This window comes from Nelumbo lutea, chromosome 3 (genome assembly GCF_056320005.1).
Source record: "Nelumbo lutea isolate HS-2025 chromosome 3, American lotus-T2T, whole genome shotgun sequence".
NCBI classification, from domain to species: Eukaryota; Viridiplantae; Streptophyta; class Magnoliopsida; order Proteales; family Nelumbonaceae; genus Nelumbo; species Nelumbo lutea.
In genome coordinates this window covers 2303123-2324287 of record NC_142686.1, presented here as the reverse complement: position 1 = coordinate 2324287, position 21165 = coordinate 2303123, and the positions used below count along the sequence as shown (strand labels likewise).

Sequence of the window (21165 nt, the reverse complement as noted above, 5' to 3'; positions counted from 1 at the left end):
CCTGATACTGATATGAGTCAGCTCAAACTATATACCCAAAAACAATGATTTGGGATTGAATGTACTAACAAATGAAATGGCAATCAAGCTCTTGATGCACTCATGGTAAACGAGATTAGCAACAATGTGAAAGGCTACTTTGTTATCACAGCGGAATTGCATAAACTCTAGATGATTGAGGCCTAGATCATGAAAGAGACGTTTCAGCCATAATAGCTCACTAGTGGCTCACCAATGGAGCAAATAAGTAGGCAAGGACTCGTAAAAAAGGCCACACCCCGAAATAGGGAGACACGATAAACAGTAGATTTGTGATTTGATAAGGCGGCAAACACAACCAGATGTCCACGTTTGACAGCCCTCTGCTGTCCATAGACCTCCCTATCCATAGCTACTCATGTGCACCATGTATACAGTATACCCCAAATATATATCAGAAATGCAATCCCTTTTAGTATACCCATTTCCGACCAAGGGAAATCCCCTGTATACCTCCAACAAATAAAAAAGAAAATTATAGAAAAGAAATAACTGATAAGAAGATTAGAGGCAAAAGCCCCAAACCAATAATATCGGAATACATCCAAATGTTTTCAAAATGAAGTACAAAAGGACAGACAAATTCTCTCTCTTCCCATCTGTCCATTATTCTCCGTCCTCTTCTTTTCAGGAACCATCATCTTCTAAATCTTCTTCGCCTAAAATGAAGCTTTTACATGATATAACTTCTTAAAGTTTCCAGCAATTGAAGGATGAAATCAAAACCAACCTCCAAAAAATATCATACGAGGATAAATAATCTGTTCTAAATTAAAAAGAATAAACTCACACCACCAGCATTAACCATCAAGGCAGGGTCAGCAACCTATGGTTATTAATCTGTCTAAGAACTACCTCATTTTCTTGTCTAAGAGACACGTCCATTGATCATCAACCAACGTTTTACATCTTTGCCAGCTCAGTAGCAGTAGGGGCTGCAGCAGGGGCAACACCACCAGTGGTAGGCCTGCCATGGAAACAAATCCAATTGTCAATCAACTACAGTGAACAAAAACAGGGAATAAGACAGATTTCTCCAAAGTGTCAACAATGATACCAGAAAAACTTGTAACCAATCAACCAGTATCATAAGCTGCAACAAATCAAGTTGTATTTATCAAAATTCATGGAGGATTTTCATTGGTCAAAGTTCTTCCAGTATCATGTATTTCGGACAACATAGATTTTTCCTTCTCCAAAATAGAAGTTTCAGGGTCTCCAATATCCATCAACAACAATTAGATGTTCCAGGATGGCCAAGATAAGACAATATTGAAAACAACAGAATAAGCAATCCAACAATTTGAAGGAAGAAACTTACAGCCCAACAAAAACTTTAAACGCATCATAGATTCCCCATTGAGCACCTGTGAGGGTACCAATCATGACAATACGCAATGGAAGACCACGTGTGAAAAGGCCCCACACCCCTAGCTTCTTCACAGCCTGCAAGTTACAAGAATAGAGGATGAGAATCAGGGAAAACAGGGGAGTGAAAAATGTACAAATTCATACTTACATCACCAACAGTAGCCCCCTTGGCATTATTAAGGAAAGACACAAGATTGTCAGCAGGATGAGAAACGACAGCACAGAAAACACCAGCAACATATCCACCGGCAAAGCTGACACCCAGCTGCAGAGTCTTGCTACACTGGTCCTTCGGAGTAGGAATAGCATGCTTGTACATCAGCTCCACAATGGTCTCAAAAGATGCAAATTTCATCATGGTATCTACAAAACAAACACCATCCTTACTATCAGCAACCTTAAAAAACTAAGAGCCATGAAGGAAAATGGAATCTATGTAGAACACGAGACCATAATGAATTAAGGATTTCCATCAGTCAGTATTTCTTTGGAAGCTATATCTACAATCTAAATGTTGTGACCATTGATTTGAGCATTATCCATAGTCACCAATTATGATATTTTTCCATGAATTTCAAATCCACCACAATAACAACAATTTCATTTAAATGCAACTCCATTCAAAATAAGCTAGAGAAGACTCAAACAGAAAGGCTGGTTTGCAATACACAGGAACAATCCTAAAGCAAAGAGAAATTCCAAGATGAAACAAGTGCAACAATAAAATAGAGGAAAAGAACAAACAAGAATAAATTAAACTAGAGGAAAAGCATCAAACTTATAAAGTGCTTAGTAACAAAATATTGAGGAATGCAATTATCTATCATGTTAAAACGTAAACAGGGAGCATGAGATCTACTGCTGAAGCTTCAGCAAAAAACTTGGTACAAAAGGATGGTGACCGAATAAGGAGATATCTCAGGGGACTTTTGGTCCAGACACAGAATTTCAGCAGCAAATCCACACTTGTGCATAGGAGCCAAGTTAGAAACTTGGAATTAGCTGCAAAACACAAGTAATAAGGCAAACATAATGTACAACAAAAACTATGTACAACCTGATCAGAATACAGCAATCTACATTCAACAAGGATCCACCAATTGCAAATTTACAAGAGATATCAGGATACCGCCACATAGGCACATAATCTTAAATTGCCTTTTAACACTATCCACTGCCAGTACCATATGCTTATTTCAGCTTTTGAGTTCATTTCATAGTTCTCCGTTATTCCCATTTTCTCCTTTAGGAGTCAGATGGATCTAGTTTAGCTAGTTAAAAGTCCTTAAAAGTGGCTTGATCAGTTATAGTAGTGAGGTGACTAGGATCAATTTGAATGAAATGATCAATAATATTCCTTCTTTTTCTTCAACGTCAAGGCTTGGCCAACCTTTCTTTCCTATAAATAGGTATGTGAGGCCACAAATAACAATAGGACAAATTGAATGAAGAATAATTTCCAACTGCAATGTAGGATTGGTGCTCAAAGTTATTTTTATTTTCCTCTTCTCTTTCTTTCAAATAAGATCTAACATTTTTATACTCTCTTGAGGTCTAATCTGATTTGTCTGCTATTTTCTATTTCTTGCATTTGTACAGTGTTCTTGACTATTTTATGATTTCCTTAATCCCTAGACCCACAAAGTTTACCCTATGGGAATAAAAGGAGATTATTTCATCCCTAGGAAAGATCACCCTCTGTGGAAACCCCTATTGTCATGTGAAGCACACCCTATCATCCTGAAGTTGCAGACTCCATTAACTTAGAGCCTTGCGACTTTCTAGGGATTCCAAACCCTTTATATGCACAATTAGCAGAGCCTAGAGTATAATGTGGGGTGGAAAATGAACAGAAAATGCTATATGCTCAGAAAGAAAAGACTTCTTCAATATCAAACATGCAAACTACAAGAACTAATTATCCATGTTGATGTGGTAAATGGAATATGAAGCAAGAATAATAGAAAGTTGGGAACCAGTGGTACAAGCATACCATTTGCAAAAAATAAAAAATAAAAAATAAAACGCAGGAGAGAAAGACGTAACCAAGAAAGAAAAAGGCTTAAGTACTAGATAATGTGATTATTAAATTAAGAAAACGCAAGCAGACAAGCTCAGATGTTCTACCAGAGAGAGAGCATACTTAGATGTTCAATAAGTTCAAATTTCAAACATGTAAGGAACGTGTAGGCATATGGGTATGTTTTATCATTCACCAAAGTAGTAGATTGAACAAGAAATAATGGAAAATTTACATCTTACATGGAATTTGACGCCCCCAAAGCGGAACAAGCCCCTTGTACAGCCTGTGAAGAAGATTTTATGGAATAAGAAAACATTAAATCCGTAGTGTGAAATTCCAATTCATAGATGAGAGGGGGCAAGGGGGGATGCAAGAAACAAGGAAGAACATACCCTAGAGCACCTTCAGATTTCACAAATCTGGGAAGGCCATCAGCCAATCCTCTGGCAAACCCAGGCTGAGTTTGCACCCGGACCTTCACTGCTTCCATGGGGCAAAGTGCAACGTCAGCAATAACTTCAGCAGATGCAGAGCCAGCAAGGTAGATCAGGGTCTTGTATTTGGCTGCATACTCAGGCCCAGCAATGTCTGAGTAGTACTTCTTAAAGAACTCGTAGAATCCAAACTTGCAGGCACCCTGAGCACTATAGCCAAGCAGGGTTGGCACCCAACCCCTGAAGAAACCTCTAACTCCCTGCTCCCTAAGCAAGATCCCAAAACCGGATGTGATGCTCTTGTATTTAGCAGGATCAATCTGAAAATTGTACGAATTCCTTTTTTAGAATCATATGCACCAGCAGACCAAAGAGAAAGTGGAAAAAAAAGAAATGCTATAAGATAATCAAGAAATAGGATATGCGGTTAAACAAGGGGAAATCAATCAAACAGTGGAATTCAGCTTTCAACTACCAAACTGGAAATGGGAGAAAAATCTCGAATTGAATAACATAATCCATGAGAAATCACCGAAACAGAAGGCAGAAAATCCAAATTCACTGATTCTATCGCTCAGTAATAAACAGAAAACAAATCAAGAGAAAGTTAACACCGTCTAAAACGTAACCTATTCATATGGCACCATTGAGGCAAAAAATGAAAAACTCCGACCGGACAAAATTTGAATATCAACGACTCTAAAAAAATACATGAGATTCCATTGAAAATTTTATAATATTCAGTAAAAAGACATGACAATTCGAGATATCATGTAATCCAATAGAGTGAAATTCAATAAAATAATTCCAGAAATACGATGCACTGACCGATCAATAAAACAAGACTCAATCAGATGCAAGCATAATCCTAATTACGTAAATGAAAAGCTATAATACAATATCTAACGACCATGAATAAGCACAAAATATCAAAAGAAAAAAAAAATCCTCTGGAAAGACGGATTGGATTCTGCACAAACTCAAAAGGTCAAGGAAAGGCATGAAGCACGAGCCAAATCGGAGGGAAAAAAACGGTGGACAGATGGAAAAAGGAAATTATACCTGCATATTACATTTGACGAGATCAAGGGGAGTGACAGACATGTGAGTGAGGCCACAACTCAAGATTCCGCCGGCTGTACAGGCGGCATAGAAAGTGGGAGAGTACATCTCGATCTTGCCGGGCTCGCTGGGAGCCGGAATCACGAAACTCCTCTTCGCTGAGACGCCATCAGTTGAAGGCAAAGACAAGCTAGGGCTCCTGTTGAGCAAATCCAAGGTTTTCTTGAGCGACGAAGAAGAAGAAGTCGTGTAAAGGAAGCTTGGGATCAGGGATTGACGGTTGTTATCGGAGAGAGCCATTGAGAGACTAGGGTTAGGGCGGGTCGGTTGAAGTTTTCAAGGGGAAGAAGGAAAAAGCTAAGACTTTTTATGTATGAAGAAGGGGGAGAAACATAAACAGAGAATGAATGGAAGAAAGATCGGAGGAGGCGAGAAGGAAACAAACCAAAGGCTCTCCCTCAACAACTCGATCTTTCGCTGCACGGGACGAGACCACTCTCGTTTAATTTAAAGTTTAGAAGAAGAAGAAGAATAAAAAAAGCGAATCTTAGCTCCAGTAACACAGGAAGGTCCCTCTCTCCTGCACCTTGGCGTTATTAATAGGAGACGAAACTTCAACCTCAGGTTCAAAACTCAACAGCCCTCGCCTCTACTCCAAAAATTCAAGAATCATCAATTTTTGTTTTTTCTTTATTCTAAAAATCACCGATCTCAGCCCAACCTACTAATCCGCCTACCGGCCTTGCCTCGCTTAAGTAAAAAGTAACATAGTAAAATGATGAATTGTTAATAAATGTACCAAACAAGTGCCCTCCAAATGACATTATGACACTTAGCAGCTCATGCCAACTAAGTGCACTATATTGATAGTTACACAATTCGAGCTTGCCTCAACTAGCTCGTCACTTACAGGCATCTCGCCATAGGCAGTTCATTATAGATAGTTCACCACAAGCAGTTTGCCATGGGTAGTTCATCCTCTTATAGCCTGACAACTTAAACAACTCGGCACTACACAAGCAGCTCGCCAGTCGCCACCATGCAACACTCACAGGCAGCTCGCCACCATGCAACACTTCACAGGCAACTCACCTCCAAGTCAAACCAATCACCGCATGACAACCCCAAGGAGCTCACCACCTTACCCTGCATTTTACATGATTGTGACTTGTAACAGTTATATTAGTTCATCCACTCCCCGATTTAGGCGTAAATGGACAACCTTACTGGTTGGTGGCTTTATCCACACCTAACACAAAAGCATGTTCCATCACAGTGGGAATCCAAGAACTGTTCCACCAAACCCACGAGGACTCCAATATATAAGGACCTCACCCCCTAGGGGCGAAGGCATGATGGAGAAAGAGATGGTAACCCCTGCTCTCTAGCTCTCTCATTCTCTAATATCATTCTGCTCGCTACTAAGTGTTGACTTAGCCATCGGAGTGACCTTGTCGGGTAAACACCCCGGGGTTCTCTGATTTACTTCTTGCAGGTCTCTCAGCTCCCGCTGCCTACAAAAATGAGCAGACCATCTTAAGCTCGGGAGGATGGGTTTCTTAGCTCCCATCGTTGTTGGTAGCCAGATCATTTCCTACAAGGAGCATCTGAGTTGTGCTACACCAGGGAGCTCCACTTCAGCCTCTGAGTCATTGGCCACTTGGGAGCAGACGAGGTGACAAAGTAGTTAGCCAAAAAAGAAAAAAAAATGATACGTGACCAGAATCCGTTACATCAATTGGCATCGTATCTGAGAACATGCTACTAAAAGCTAAATTCTCATCCTATAAAAGCTAAATTCTTATCTTATAAAAAACTAAATCCTCTTCTCCTATAATGCTAAGTCCTCACCTTTTTAGAATCACTATCACAAATTCAATCGAGTAAGAATCACAATCTAATAGGTTACGTTGTGATGATTGCCACCGTTGGATATCCAATCACAAATTCAGAATACACCAAACGGACGGAGAATGGGGAAGGATTTGATTGAGCTTTGTGATAGAATGGGGAAGGATCTTAGCAAATGACGAGATATGTTTTCTTGACTGAGAAAATCGCCATGAAGCTTCAAAACCCGAACTTTTTAAAACCGATGCTCGGACTTCCCAGTTAGCTTACCTTTCTTTATATCGCGCTGCATATTTCTTGCTGTCTCCTTTATTTATTTATCCTCTTCTCTCTCTCTCTCTATCTGGAGTGTAGAGATTTTTCGATCAGTTAGGTTGTCTCCTTTATTTATTTATCCCCAAAATTTTGAGAGATCGCCGAGCCAAGCCAAGCCAATGACTCATAACCCCTCCCGTCTGAACCTCAGATCGTTGTCTGCGTTGAGATACTTGGATTCTTTCTTTAATGAAAAGGCCACAACATAATATCTTCGCTTTGGAAATCACATTTGGTAATTCATTCCGTAGATTTATAACTCTTTAGAATTGGGATGGTTATAAACTTATAATGGGTTACTTCCATGGTCCTCAAATCACAAATGACTTCCGTATCTATCACCCTTTAAAAGTGATGTAAAGGACACGGGATTTGGATCTATTTATCAAATATTACAAGAAATATAAACATTCATGAGAATATATTATAAAAAAAAAGCATAGATATTTCCTCACCGTTAGTTTATAAGCATTGTAATTACAATTCGCAATACTCATGAGGTCCTATAAAACCACAAGGGGCTACACGGAACAGGGGTAGCACGTCCCCAAAAATTAACACAGCAAATAGCAATGCGGTAATCCGCCATTCCACCAAGCCTCTCAAACATCACCTTGCAGCCTTCAATAATCCACTTCACTCTCCAGAGGGGGGTTGGTAGCACTCTTCACACAATCGATCATCAGCTTAGAATCACCCTCAATGATAATGAGTCCATTAGGATAATTAAGAGTAACATTGTGGGCTTCCCACGCAGCCATGCCTTTGCCACATTGATGGTAGAAATGCCTAGTTTATAAGCCTTGAAGTCCTATATGCAGCCCATATGGTCTCTAGTTATACAAACTATTGAACAATTACCATTAACACAAGAGGCATCAAAGTTGATTTTAATGACCTTTAATTCAGGACTTAAAGATGGACTTGATCTTGTTCCATACTGATGAGGGAACAAGGTTTTTAATTTTTTGCGCATCCCAAGTGAGTTGTTCTTTGTCAATCACCTTACTTTTAGATCAATATTTGAGACCAAGTTTTCATTAACTGAACTAATAAAGGCCTTACTGCCCACCCAATTATACAACCAAAACGTAGTAGAGTTGCCATTACCAATAATAACTCTCGTCCCTCTCTTAATTAACTCCCTAGAGGAAATAATGCCTTTCCAAGCCCAAGAGTACCCTTTCTGGTTGGCCATGTCCAAAAAATTTTATTCCTTAAGTAATTTTAACTCACCACTTGAACCCTAAGATTATCCTTTTCATTTAGATTTATTCATCCCACTTTGGCCAAATTTGCTTGATTAGACCACTGCCAATTTTTAATACCTAAACCTTCTACAAACTCTGTCCCAATTGACAAGGTGAATAGGCTTTTTGTCATTCTGCTTAGACCACAGAAAATTCATTTGCTTCCTCCCCATTTCGTCAAGGGCATTCTTAGGGAATTTAAAAGACCTCATGATGTATTGAGGAACCATGTTAGCAGACGAATTAAGGATAGTGATTTTTCTTGCTAACGACAAAGTATTTCTTTTCCAACCGGCTAGTTTCCTCTCAATTTTCTCATTTAGGAAGTTAAACGTTTTCTTGCAAATTTTAGTAGCAAAAACAGGGGCCCCTGAGTATAGCTCACCCCTAGTACCTAAGGGAATCTTCAAATTTTTTTGGAAAGAACCCTCTAAATTTTAGGATGAATATTTTTAGACACAATAATACTTTATTTGGAAAAATTAAGAGCACGACCAAATGCCTTAGCAAAATTATCCAAAACATCTTTAATTTCCCAATAAGCTTGAATATTAGTTTTGGCAAAGATTAGACAGTCATCAACAAAGTGCAGAATCGGAATGGTAGGGTCGTATCTTGAGGCTTTACCGCCAATCAAACTTCCTTGAGTGGGCATAAGTCTCTAGAGATTCTTGGTTAAAGCCTTAGAACATAGAACAAATAAGTAAGGGGACAAAGGATAACCTTGTCTTATACCCCTAGAAGGAGAAAATTCTCTAGATGAAATACCATTAATCAATATTTGATAAGTTACTGCCCTAACACATTCCATCACCCAACCAATCCATTAGGGTGGAAACCATACCTTGTGAGAGTATTCTCAATAAAATTCCAATCGAATCTATCATAGGCCTTCTCCATATCAATCTTACAGAGCATACTATAGACTTGCCTTTCTTTTTCTTCATTGAATAGAAATTTTCATGAGCAATTAGGACATTATCAGTAATTTGCCACCCCCGCACAAAGGCACTTTGAAAGGGGAATATTATATCAGCTAAGTATGGTTTCATTTTGTTCACCAAAAATTCTAGCAATAACTTTGCCTCCTCGGCACAAAGGCATTTTGCAAGTCCCATCCATGATCTAACCCAGAGTCTCCCATAGTAGGAACACTACCACTATATCGAAAGTTGCAACAATCTTTTTAGTAGGGCTAACAATGTTGACCCTAACCCTTTTGACCCACCCATTCCAGTAGTGGGTCAACACGGGTCAAGTGACCCATTGGGGTCAAAAGAAGAAGGTCAGATTGGGGTTGGGTCAAGGGTACCCATTGGGTCATAAAGATGAGGGTCGGTTAGGTTGACGACAAGGATTAAAATATCAATAAGGTATGCCCGATATGGGGCATATCAATCCGATATGCCACCATATCTATGTGTATTGTGTAGTATCGACCGATACACATCGATATGAGACTGTATCAAACCTCTGCTTGACAACTTTGCTATTAAAAAATGCAACTACCATAACTTGAACCCAAGACCACAACCCACCTAGTGCTCAATAACAATGCATCTTTAACTACTGAGCCAACATTTATTCCATGTTAATAAATAGAATACATTAACTTTTATTACTTAATAGATAAAATCCCAACAACCAACATACACTTATCTTCAACAACTCCAATTAAAAATTAAAAAGAATAATATTTAAAATTAATATTTTATAAACCAATAGAATAAATAATCTATGAAATCCACATTTATATCAAAAAGTTGATTTTTAATTTAAAGAAATTTTAAAATATTAATTGATGTAACCGTTTTTGGTCACGTACCATTTTTTGTGATGTATAAATTTTTTGGCTAAGTACCTCGTTATTTGACCTAGTGGTGACATGCCTTGGTGATGAGCTACTTGGTGACGAACTGCCTGGTGGAGAACTACCTAGGGGTGAACTGCTTGGTGGCGAGCTCCCTGGTGGCAAACTGCCTAGTGGCGAACTGCCTGGTGGCGAGCTCCCTAGTGGCGAATTGCTTGGTGGCGAACTGCTTGGTGGAAAACTCCCTGGTGGAGAGCTACCTGGTGGCGAGCTCCATACCAGGCGGCCTGTGACTTAGAGAATGGTGGAGTTCCCTGGTGCAGCGCAACCCGACTGCCCTCTGCATGAGGTGGTCTTCTTTCCTTTGTAGGTAGTGGGAGATGAGGGACCTGCGAGAGAACTCCATCTTTTCCTCCTCTTTGTAGGCGGCGGAAGCTGAGGGACCTGCGAGAACTGAATCAGAGGACCCAGGGGTATTTTCCCGATGGGGGCTCTCCGACACTTAAGTTAGCACTCTGATTGTAGAGAGCTTTGAAGATGATGGAGAAACGAGAGAGCTAGAGAGCAGAGATTACCTCCGTTTTTTCCATCCCCCTCCCCTTTGGGGTGTGAGGTCTTTATATACCGGAGTCCTCGCGGGTTAGGTGGGTAAAAAGCCTCCAAACGGTAAGACTCGTCACATCCCGTCAGAATTGGGGTACGGTGGTGAACTCCTCGAGGTCGTCAAGCTGGCGTTTGTGTCAAGCGGCCAGGTCGGCGCCTGGGCCAGGTTGTCAGGGCGGCGCCTGCGTCAGTCAGCGGGTCGGTGTCTGGGCCAGGTTGTTAGGTCGGCGCCTGTGTCAGTCGGCGGGTTGGTGTCTAGGCCAAGTTGTCAGGCAGGAGATCTTCCGGCGATACGCCAACTACTCCTGTACCGAGCTACCATACAAGTGGCGAGCTGCCCGGGGAGCTATACCGAGCTTCTTATGGCGAGCTCTGCCGAGCTGCCTGGCTCTTTGGCGAGCTCTTTGGTGAGCTACCAAGCTCCTTGGTGAGCTACCGAGCTCGCAGGGTAAGCCGTTGTGGTTCATCGGTGGGCGTCTTGTGGTTTGCCAGGTCAGCCAGGTCGGATCATGTGCCAGGCTGATCCGGCCAGGCCGCGCAGGCCGCGCCAGGTCGCGCGCAGGCAGCATTAGGCCGTGCAGGCCGCGCCAGGCCAGCCAGACCAGTGCCCGGGTGGGACACCAACTTGGTAAGTTGTTGCCTGGGTGTTTGCCTAGTTGTCACTAGGTGCCACATGTCACAATTTCACTGGAGGGACAAATCTGTCCTCATTGTTTGCCCCCCACTCCCGAGCTGAGAGTAACTCAACGAAGGGAGTAGATTTCTTTTGGCCCATAAGTCGACGAGTTGGTAACTGCTGATCCAATTCCTTAGGCTTCGGGAGCTGCCTGTATGTGGTGAGCTACCAATAAGGTGAGGGGATCTATGCCAGTTCAGTAGTGTAGCCCTTAGGCTCTGGGGCAACTTATAGTTCACTTTTGCTAATTTTGCTCCTGCTGAGGAAGCGACTGGATATTTAGCAATAGTGTGGCCCGTAGGCTTTGGGAGTGACTCGTAGTCTACTCTTCTTTGACTTTTGCCCGTGCCGGAGAGGCGATCGGGTCTTAAGCAGTAATGTGACCCGTAGGCTTTGGGAGTGACTCGTAGTCTACTCTTTTTTTACTTTGCCCGTGTTGGAGAGGTGACCGGGTCTTAAGCAGTAATGTGGCCCGTAGACTTTGGGAGTGACTTGTAGTCTACTCTTTTTTTACTTTGCCCGTGTCGGAGAGGCGACCGGGTCTTAAGCAGTAATGTGGCCTGTAGGCTTTGCCTGTGAGGTGTCGAGCTATGATTGTGCTGCACTAGCTTCGTAATGCCAGTTACTCACTCCTACAAGAAGCTACTAGGAGCTCGACCTTCGAGGGCAGCACTACTAACTTTAGGTCGCCAGCTCACACGGGAGCCTTGGAAGGCTCGACCGATAAGGACACCTATGTAGTCTATTGGCCGCCAACTCCCGCGGAAGCCACGAAGAGCTCATCTTTGTAGGGGGACCTTGCGGAGAGGACTGATGAGGCATTATTTGAATTGAAAGTAAGCTTGGTAGAGCTACTTAGTCTGTTAGCTCCCTGCATAGTCTTTGAGTTCATAAAAAATGTAAACTATAAAGCGATAGCTTCAATTTCTAAAAAGTGAGGACTTAGCTTTGGTAAGATGAGAACTTAGCTTTTGTAGGATGAGAACTTAGCTTTTTGTAGCGTGTTCCCACAGACGGCGCCAATTGATGTAACCATTTTTTGTCACGTACCATTTTTTGTGATGTATAAATTTTTTGGCTAAGTACCTTGTTATTTGACCTGGTGGTGACATGCCTTGGTGATGAGCTACTTGGTGGCAAACTGCCTGGTGGCGAACTGCCTGGTGGTGAACTGCCTAGTGGCGAGTTCCCTGGTGGCGAGCTCTGTTATGGTCACACCATCCGACAGCACACTGCAGCGCAGTCATAGGCAGCAGCACGCACAGCAGGCACTGCCTGGCAGCACGCACCGCCGATAGCGCGCAACACACACCGCCAGGCAGTAGAGCACACCGCACGGCAGCACACACCGCATACGCGCCCGGCACCGCACGACAACGGCACCATGGCGTGCAGCACGCACCGCCAGGCAACAGCGCGCACTGCACGCACTGCACGACAGCACGCACCACGCACACACCCGGCACTGCACGCACGCACTGCGCGGCAGCAGCACCATGAGCCGCGCACACGCACCCGACAGTAGCAGCAGAGCGGGGCCCACACGACAACTCATAGGGGTGGGCCCACCCTTATCTGGACACATCAAGCCAACTCGCCGCCAGCTTACCTTATCCTTATCTTACCCCTTATCCCTTATCCCTTATCTTTATCTAATCTTATCTTTATTTTATCTTAAGTAAGAGTGAGTTACCATTAGGATTACGTAATTAGGAGTTTGATTTCAAGTTAGAGTTTGAGTTTAATTAGGAATTTCCTTCTGTAATTTTCTATTTAAGGAGCTACCGATTGAAATAAAACATTCAGTTTTCCAATCAAGAAAAAAGTGAGGATAGTTCGGGAGGTCTCTTGGACAAATCACCCATTCAATTTCTGCAATAGGGTCTGCACACAAGGGGAAGCAAGGCTTTCACACTGTGGACCGACCCATGACGGGATCCTATGCGCGGGACCATAACAAGCTCCCTGGAGGCGAACTGCCTGGTGGCGAACTCCTTGGTGGTGAACTGCCTGGTGGCAAACTCCCTAGTGGAGAGCTACCTGGTGGCGAGCTCCCTACTAGGCAGCCTGTGACTTAGAGAATGGTGGAGCTCCCTGGTGCAGCGCAACCCGACTGCCCTCTGCATGAGGTGGTCTTCTTTCCTTTGTAGGTAGTGGGAGCTGAGGGACCTGCGAGAGAACTCCATCTTTTCCTCCTCTTTGTAGGCGGCGAGAGCTGAGGGACCTGCGAGAACTGAATCAGAGGACTCGGGGGTATTTTCTCGGCGGGGGCTCTCCGACGCTTAAGTTAGCACTCTGATTGTAGAGAGCTTTGAAGATGATATTGGAGAAACGAGAGAGCTAGAGAGTAGGGATTACCTCCATTTTTTCCATCCCTCTCCCCTTGGGGGATGAGGTCTTTATATACTGGAGTCCTCGCGGGTTAGGTGGGTGAAAAGCCTCCAAACGGTAAGACTCGTCAGATCCCGTCATAACCGAGGTACGGTGGTGAACTCCTCGAGGTCGTCAGGCAGGCGTTTGTGTCAGGCGGCCAGGTCGGCGCCTAGGCCAGGTTGTCAGGTCGGCGTCTGTGTCAGTCGGCGGGTCGGTGTCTGGGCCAGGTTGTCAGGTCGGCGCCTGTGTCAGTCGGTGGGTTGGTGTCTAGGCCAGGTTGTCAGGCAGGAGATTTTCCTGCGATACGCCAAACTACTTCTGTACCGAGCTACCCTACAAGTGGCGAGCTGCCTGGGGGAGCTATGCCGAGCTGCTTGTGGCGAGCTCTACCGAGCTGCCTGGCTATTTGGCGAGCTCCTTGGTGAGCTACCGAGCTCCTTGGCGAGCTCCTTGGTGAGCTACCGAGCTCGCGGGGTAAGCCATTGTGGTTCATCGGTGGGCGTCTTGTGGGTTGTCAGGTCGGCCAAGTCGAATCATGTGCCAGGTTGCGCGCAGGCCGCACCAGGCCGCGTGCAAGCCACCCGTAGGCTGCGTGTAGGTCGCGCCAGGCCAGCCAGACCGGTGCCCTGGTGGGACATTAACTTGGTAAGTTGTTGCCTGTGTGTTTGCCTAGTTGTCACGAGGTGCCACGTGTCATAATTTCACTAGAGGGCCAAATCTGCCCTCATCATTAATAATATAATAATTATTTTAAAACTTAAAATTTACTAATTTGCACATGATATATATCTCAATTCTTTTTATATAAATTATTAAATAATATTTAATTTGCATTAAATAACCATGTATTTATTATTTACAAAAATAAAAATATTATTTATAAAAATTTTAAAAATGTAATATAAATTGAATCTATCAAATCCACTAATCTATATTTATATTAAAAATTTATTTTTTTATTTTATAAATTAATAAAAATATTAATAATGAAATAATTATTATAGTAATTAAAATTTGTGAATTTTCATATAATATATATCTTTGAAATTTAAATTGATTTGATATATTTTAAGTTAGGATTATATATTTTTATAAATTATCAATTAATTTTGATTTGCATTTTATAATAACATATTTATTATTTACAAAAAATCAAAATATTGTTTACAAAAATTTTGAGAATTAATTTTTAGTTCACATTTTTGTTAATGTTAAAAATTATAAGTAGTAAAATAAAAAAAATGATATAATAATTGAAGTATAATAGTTGTGTATGTTTTGTGCCTTGGACTTTAATATAAAATAAGATAATAATGGGATTGTGCATTTATTAATTTGTAAAAATCTGTATAATATGTTTCTTGCAATATTGATTGATGCATATCAATAAAATTGTATGATATCTATGCATTCCGTTATATTAATTATAATACATGCATTTCCAAAATATATTCGTATCCGTATCCGTATCCATATTTGAGTTATCTGATACAATACCTGATAACAATGTTCAAAATATCGATACACTTGATACACCCCTACCGGCGTATCGGGCTTTTCAATACTTGTTTTTTGCCTTTTACTTTATTATTATTATTATTTTTTTTTGAAAACTGGTTCAAGGAAGCCAGTCTAGAACCCCTCCATCCCCTGAACCGGTCAGACCCTCAATGCACCCACTGTAGGGGCATATCGGAAGAGTCCCAGATTAATACATATCAATCGATATGGGCCGATACATAATGATACTTTGAATCTTACCTGATACCAATACTTTAATCCTTTGTTGACGAAAGGATCAATATGATACCTGATACTGATATGAGTCGGGTCAAACCGTATACCCCAAAAAATGGTTTGGAATTTAATGTGCTAACCGATCAAGTGACAATCAAACTCAATATACTTGATGAACTCATGGTAAAAGGGGTTTGCAACAATGTGAAAGGCTACTTTGTTGTCACAGTGGAGTTGCATAATCTCTAGATGATCGAGGCCTAAATCACGAAAGAGACGTTTCGGCCATAATAGCTCACTAGTGGCTGCAGCCATGGAGCAAATAAGTAGGCAAGGAATCCTGAAAAAGCCACACCCCGAAATAGGGAGACACGATCAACAGTAGATCTGTGATTTGATAAGGCGGCAAACACAACCAGATGCCCACGTTTGACAGCCCTCTGCTGTCCATAGACCTCCCTATCCATAGCTACTCATGTGTACCATGTATACAGTATACCCCAAATATATATCAGAAATGCAATCCCTTTTAGTATACCCATTTCCGACCAAGGGCAATCCCCTGTATACCTCCAACAAGTCAAAGAAAATTATAGAAAAGAAATAACTGATAAGAAGATTAGAGGCAAATGCTCCAAACCAATAATATCTGCATACATCCAAATGTTTTGAAAATGAAGTACAAAAGGACAGACAAATTCTTTCTCTGCCCATCTTCCATTATTCTCCGTCCTCTTCTTTTCAGGACCCATCATCTTCTAAATCTTCTCCTAAAATGAAGCTTTTACAAGATATAACTTCTTACAAGTTTCCAGTAATTGAAGGATGAAATCAAAACCAACCTCCCAAAAATATCATACGAGGATAAATAATCTGTTCTAAATTAAAAAGAATACACTCACACCACCAGCATTAACCATCAAGGCAGGGTCAGCAACCTATGGTTATTATTCTGTCTAAGAACTACCGCATTTTCTTGTCTAAGAGACACGTCCATCAGCCAACGTTTTACATCTTTGCCAGCTCAGTAGCAGTAGGGGCTGCAGCAGGGGCAACACCACCAGTGGTAGGCCTGCCATGGAAACAAATCCAATTGTCAATCAACTACAGTGAACAAAAACAGGGAAAAGGAGAGATTTCTCCAAAGGGTCAACAATGATATCAAAAAAACTTGTAACCAATCAACCAGTATCATAAGTTGCAATAAATCAAGTTGTATTTATCAAAATTCATGGAGGATTTTCATTGGTCAAAGTTCTTCCAGTATCATGTCTACCGGACAACATAGATTTTTCCTTCACCAAAATAGAAGTTTCAGGGTCTCCAATATATATCAACAAAAATTAGATGTTCCAGGATGGCCAAGATAAGACAATATTGAAAACAACAGAATAAGCAATCCAACAATTTGAAGGAAGAAACTTACAGCCCAACAAAAACTTTAAACGCATCATAGATTCCCCATTGAGCACATGTGAGGGTACCAATCATGACAATACGCAATGGAAGACCACGTGTGAAAAGGCCCCACACCCCTAGCTTCTTCACAGCCTGCAAGGCACAAAAATAGAGGATGAGAATCAGGGAAAACAGGGGAGTGAAAAATGTACAAATTCATACTTACATCACCAACAGTAGCCCCCTTGGCATTATTAAGGAAAGACACAAGATTGTCAGCAGGATGAGAAATGATAGCACAGAAAACACCAGCAACATATCCACCAGCAAAGCTGACACCCAGCTGAAGAGTGTTGCTACACTGGTCCTTCGGAGTAGGAATAGCATGCTTGTACATCAGCTCCACAATGGTCTCAAAAGATGTAAATTTCATCATGGTATCTACAAAACAAACACCATCCTTACTATCAGCAACCTTAAAAAACTAAGAGCCATGAAGGAAAATGGAATCTATGTAGAACACGAGACCATAATGAATTAAGGATTTCCATCAGTCAGTATTTCTTTGGAAGCTATATCTACAATCTCAATGTTGTGACCATTGATTTGAGCATTATCTATAGTCACCAATTATGATATTTTTCCATGAATTTCAAATCCACCACAATAACAACAATTTCATTTAAATGCAACTCCATTCAAAATAAGCTAGAGAAGACTCGAACCGAAAGGCTGGTTTGCAATACACAGGAACAGTCCTTAAAAGTGGCTTGATCAGTTATAGTAGTGAGGTGACTAGGATCAATTTGAATGAAATGATCAATAATATTCCTTCTTTTTCTTCAACGTCAAGGCTTGGCCAACCTTTCTTTCCTATAAATAGGTATGTGAGGCCACAAATAACAATAGGAAAAATTGAATGAAGAATAATTTCCAACTGCAATGTAGGATTGGTGCTCAAAGTTATTTTTATTTTCCTCTTCTCTTTCTTTCAAATGAGATCCAACATTTTTATACTCTCTTGAGGTCTAATCTGATTTGTCTGCTATTTTCTATTTCTTGCATTTGTACAGTGTTCTTGACTATTTTATGATTTCCTTAATCCCTAGACCCACAAAGTTAACCCTATGGGAATAGAAGGAGATTATTTCATCCCTAGGAAAGATCACCCTCTGTGGAAACCCCTATTGTCATGTGAAGCACACCCTATCATCCTGAAGTTGCAGACTCCATTAACTTAGAGCCTTGCGACTTTCTAGGGATTCCAAACCCTTTATATGCACAATTAGCAGAGCCTAGAGTATAATGTGGGGTGGAAAATGAACAGAAAATGCTATATGCTCAGAAAGAAAAGACTTCTTCAATGTCAAACATGCAAACTACAAAGAACTAATTATCCATGTTGGTGTGGTAAATGGAACATGAAGCAAGAATAATAGAAAGTTAGGAACCAGTGGTACAAGCATACCATTTGCGAAAAAAAAACGCCGGAGAGAAAGACGTAATCAATAAAGAAAAATGCTTAAGTACTAGATAATGTGATTATTAAATTAAGAAAACGCAAGCAGACAAGTTCAGACGTTCTACTTCAAACATGTAAGGAACGTGTAGGCATATGGGTATGTTTTACCATTCACCAAAGTAGTAGATTGAACAATAAATAATGGAAAATTTACATCTTACATGGAATTTGACGCCCCCAAAGCGGAACAAGTCCCTTGTACAGCCTATGAAGAAGATTTTATGGAATAAGAAAACATTAAATCCGTAGTGTGAAATTCCAATTCATAGATGAGAGGGGGCAAGGGGGGATGAAAGAAACAAGGAAGAACATACCCTAGAGCACCTTCAGATTTCACAAATTTGGGAAGGCCATCAGCCAATCCTCTGGCAAACCCAGGCTGAGTTTGCACCCGGACCTTCACTGCTTCCATCGGGCAAAGTGCGACGTCAGCAATAACTTCAGCAGATGCAGAGCCAGCAAGGTACATCAGGGTCTTGTACTTGGCCGCATACTCAGGCCCAGCAATGTCTGAGTAGTACTTCTTAAAGAACTCGTAGAATCCATACTTGCAGGCACCCTGAGCACTATAGCCAAGCAGGGTTGGCACCCAACCCCTGAACAAACCTCTAACTCCCTGCTCCCTAAGCAAGACCCCAAAACCGGATCTGATGCTCTTGTATTTAGCAGGATCAATCTGAAAATTGTACGAATTCATTTTTTAGAATCATATGCTCCAGCAGACCAAAGAGAAAATGGAAAAAAAAAGAAATGCTCTAAGATAATCGAGAAATAGGATATGCGGGAAAACAAGGGGAAATCAATCAAACAGTGGAATTCAGCTTTCACCTACCAAACTGGAAATGGGAGAAAAATCTCGAATTGAATAACATAATCCATGAGAAATCACCGAAACAGAAGGAAGAAAATCCAAATTCACTGATCCTATCGCTCAGTAATAAACAGAAAACAAATCAAGTGAAAGCTAACACCGTCTAAAACGTAACCTATTCATATGGCACCATTGAGGCAAAAAATGAAAAACTCCGACTGGACAAAATTTGAATATCAACGACTCTAAAAAAATACATGAGATTCCATTGAAAATTTTATAAGATTCAGTAAAAAGACATGACAATTCGAGATATCATGTAATCCAATAGAATGAAATTCAATAAAATAATTCCAGAAATACGATGCACTGACCGATCAATAAAACAAGACTCAATCAGATGCAAGCATAATCCTAATTACGTAAATGAAAAGCCATGATACAATATCCAACGACCATGAATAAGCACAAAATATCAAAAGAGAAAAAAAATCCTCTGGAATGACGGATTGGATTCTGCACAAACTCAGAAGGTCAAAGAAAGGCATGAAGCACGAGCCAAATCGGAGGAAAAAAAACGGTGGACAGATGGAAAAAGGAAATTATACCTGCATATTACATTTGACGAGATCAAGGGGAGTGACAGACGTGTGAGTGGGGCCACAACTCAAGATTCCGCCAGCTGTACAGGCGGCATAGAAAGTGGGAGAGTACATCTCGACCTTGCCGGGCTCGCTTGGAGCCGGAATCACGAAACTCCTCTTCGCTGAGACGCCATCTGTTGAAGGCAAAGGCAAGCTAGGGCTCCTGTTGAGCAAATCCAAGGTTTCCTTGAGCGACGAAGAAGAAGAAGTCGAGTAAAGGAAGCTTGGGATCAGGGATAGACGGTTGTTATCGGAGAGAGACATTGAGAGACTAGGGTGAGGGCGGGTCGGTTGAAGTTTTCAAGGGGATGAAGGAAAAAGTTAAGACTTTTTATGTATGGCGAAGGGGGAGAAATATAAATAGAGAATGAATGGAAGAAAGATCGGAGGAGGCGAGGAGAAGGAAACAAACCAAAGGCTCTCCCTCAACAACTCGATCTTTCGCTGCACGGGACGAGACCACTCTCGTTTAATTTGAAGTTTAGAAGAAGAAGAAGAAGAAGAATAAAAAAAGCGAATGTGAGCTCCAATAACACAGGAAGGCCTCTCCCTCCTGCACCTTGGCGTTATTTATACGAGACTAAACGTCAACCTCAGGGTTCAAAATTCAACAGCCGTCGCCTCTACTGCTGGCTGGCACTCTGGCAGGCTCTATGCTCATTTCTTTATGCTATGCCTCCAGTTTGTTCAAAATTCAACACCTTTGACCATCCAACCCTACCCAATCACTTCATTTCAACATCTTTGACCATATCGGAAATGTATGATTATTAAAAGTATTTTGTCCAAAATTCATCATCACTTTTCACGAATTCTTTTAAATTTGTCATAACTATTCAAAACATCCAAAACTCACCGTCTCAATCAATTTTAGTATTTATCCAAATTGTTCACGCCAACCTAAATATAAGTTTTATGACCAAACATAGTGACTCAGCTCGTTAAACAATTTTTTTTTACTAAAGTGCCCCTTAAGGGCCCAAACCTCTTTCATATATAAGATTTCTGTTTGTTGAGATGAGAACCTTTCTTGCTCTCAATGTCCAAGAAAAAGTCTTCTTACTCTCAACATCCAATGAACCTCTTATCAGTTATTTCACCTTCATTTTTTTTTTCCATTTTTGCTTAATTAGGGCACTTGTTTTTTCATTGAGCGTGGGGGTGGTTTTTTATTCCAAAAGCACACGTTACTGGTTCCCTAACCAGAAGTGGCTGATGAACACAGAAAAAACAAAATATCCAGAGT

At 41.3% G+C, this 21165-nt stretch overlaps 2 protein-coding genes and 1 non-coding gene across 4 annotated transcripts; 1 reads left to right on the top strand and 2 right to left on the bottom strand.

The window, feature by feature from the left end:
- Nucleotides 1-514: 514 nt before the first annotated feature.
- LOC148862352 (mitochondrial phosphate carrier protein 3, mitochondrial-like) lies at nt 515-5696 on the bottom strand. 2 transcript variants are annotated; one of them, XM_088975802.1, is made up of 7 exons: nt 4930-5660; nt 3826-4187; nt 3673-3716; nt 1559-1773; nt 1361-1485; nt 895-1006; nt 515-769 (listed from the first exon to the last, which is right to left on the bottom strand). In XM_088975802.1, the coding sequence occupies exons 1-6, from the start codon at nt 5227-5229 to the stop codon at nt 943-945; spliced, it is 1110 nt and encodes a 369-aa protein (XP_088831928.1). In that variant the 5' UTR covers nt 5230-5660; the 3' UTR covers nt 515-769; nt 895-942. The 2 variants fall into 2 exon arrangements, with proteins under 2 accessions (XP_088831928.1, XP_088831927.1); XM_088975801.1 differs by having other exon boundaries at nt 515-1006; nt 4930-5696.
- A 1253-nt stretch (nt 5697-6949) lies between these two features.
- Nucleotides 6950-7031, top strand: LOC148862351 (small nucleolar RNA SNORD36). The gene has a single exon (XR_016111781.1). It is a non-coding gene; the product is annotated as a small nucleolar RNA SNORD36 (small nucleolar RNA).
- A 9143-nt stretch (nt 7032-16174) lies between these two features.
- LOC148862350 (mitochondrial phosphate carrier protein 3, mitochondrial-like) lies at nt 16175-20643 on the bottom strand. Its single transcript, XM_088975860.1, has 6 exons — nt 19884-20643; nt 18779-19140; nt 18626-18669; nt 17169-17383; nt 16971-17095; nt 16175-16616 (listed from the first exon to the last, which is right to left on the bottom strand). Exons 1-6 carry the CDS (start codon nt 20181-20183, stop codon nt 16553-16555), a joined length of 1110 nt encoding a protein of 369 aa, XP_088831986.1. The 5' UTR covers nt 20184-20643; the 3' UTR covers nt 16175-16552.
- Between the last annotated feature and the right edge of the window lie 522 nt (nt 20644-21165).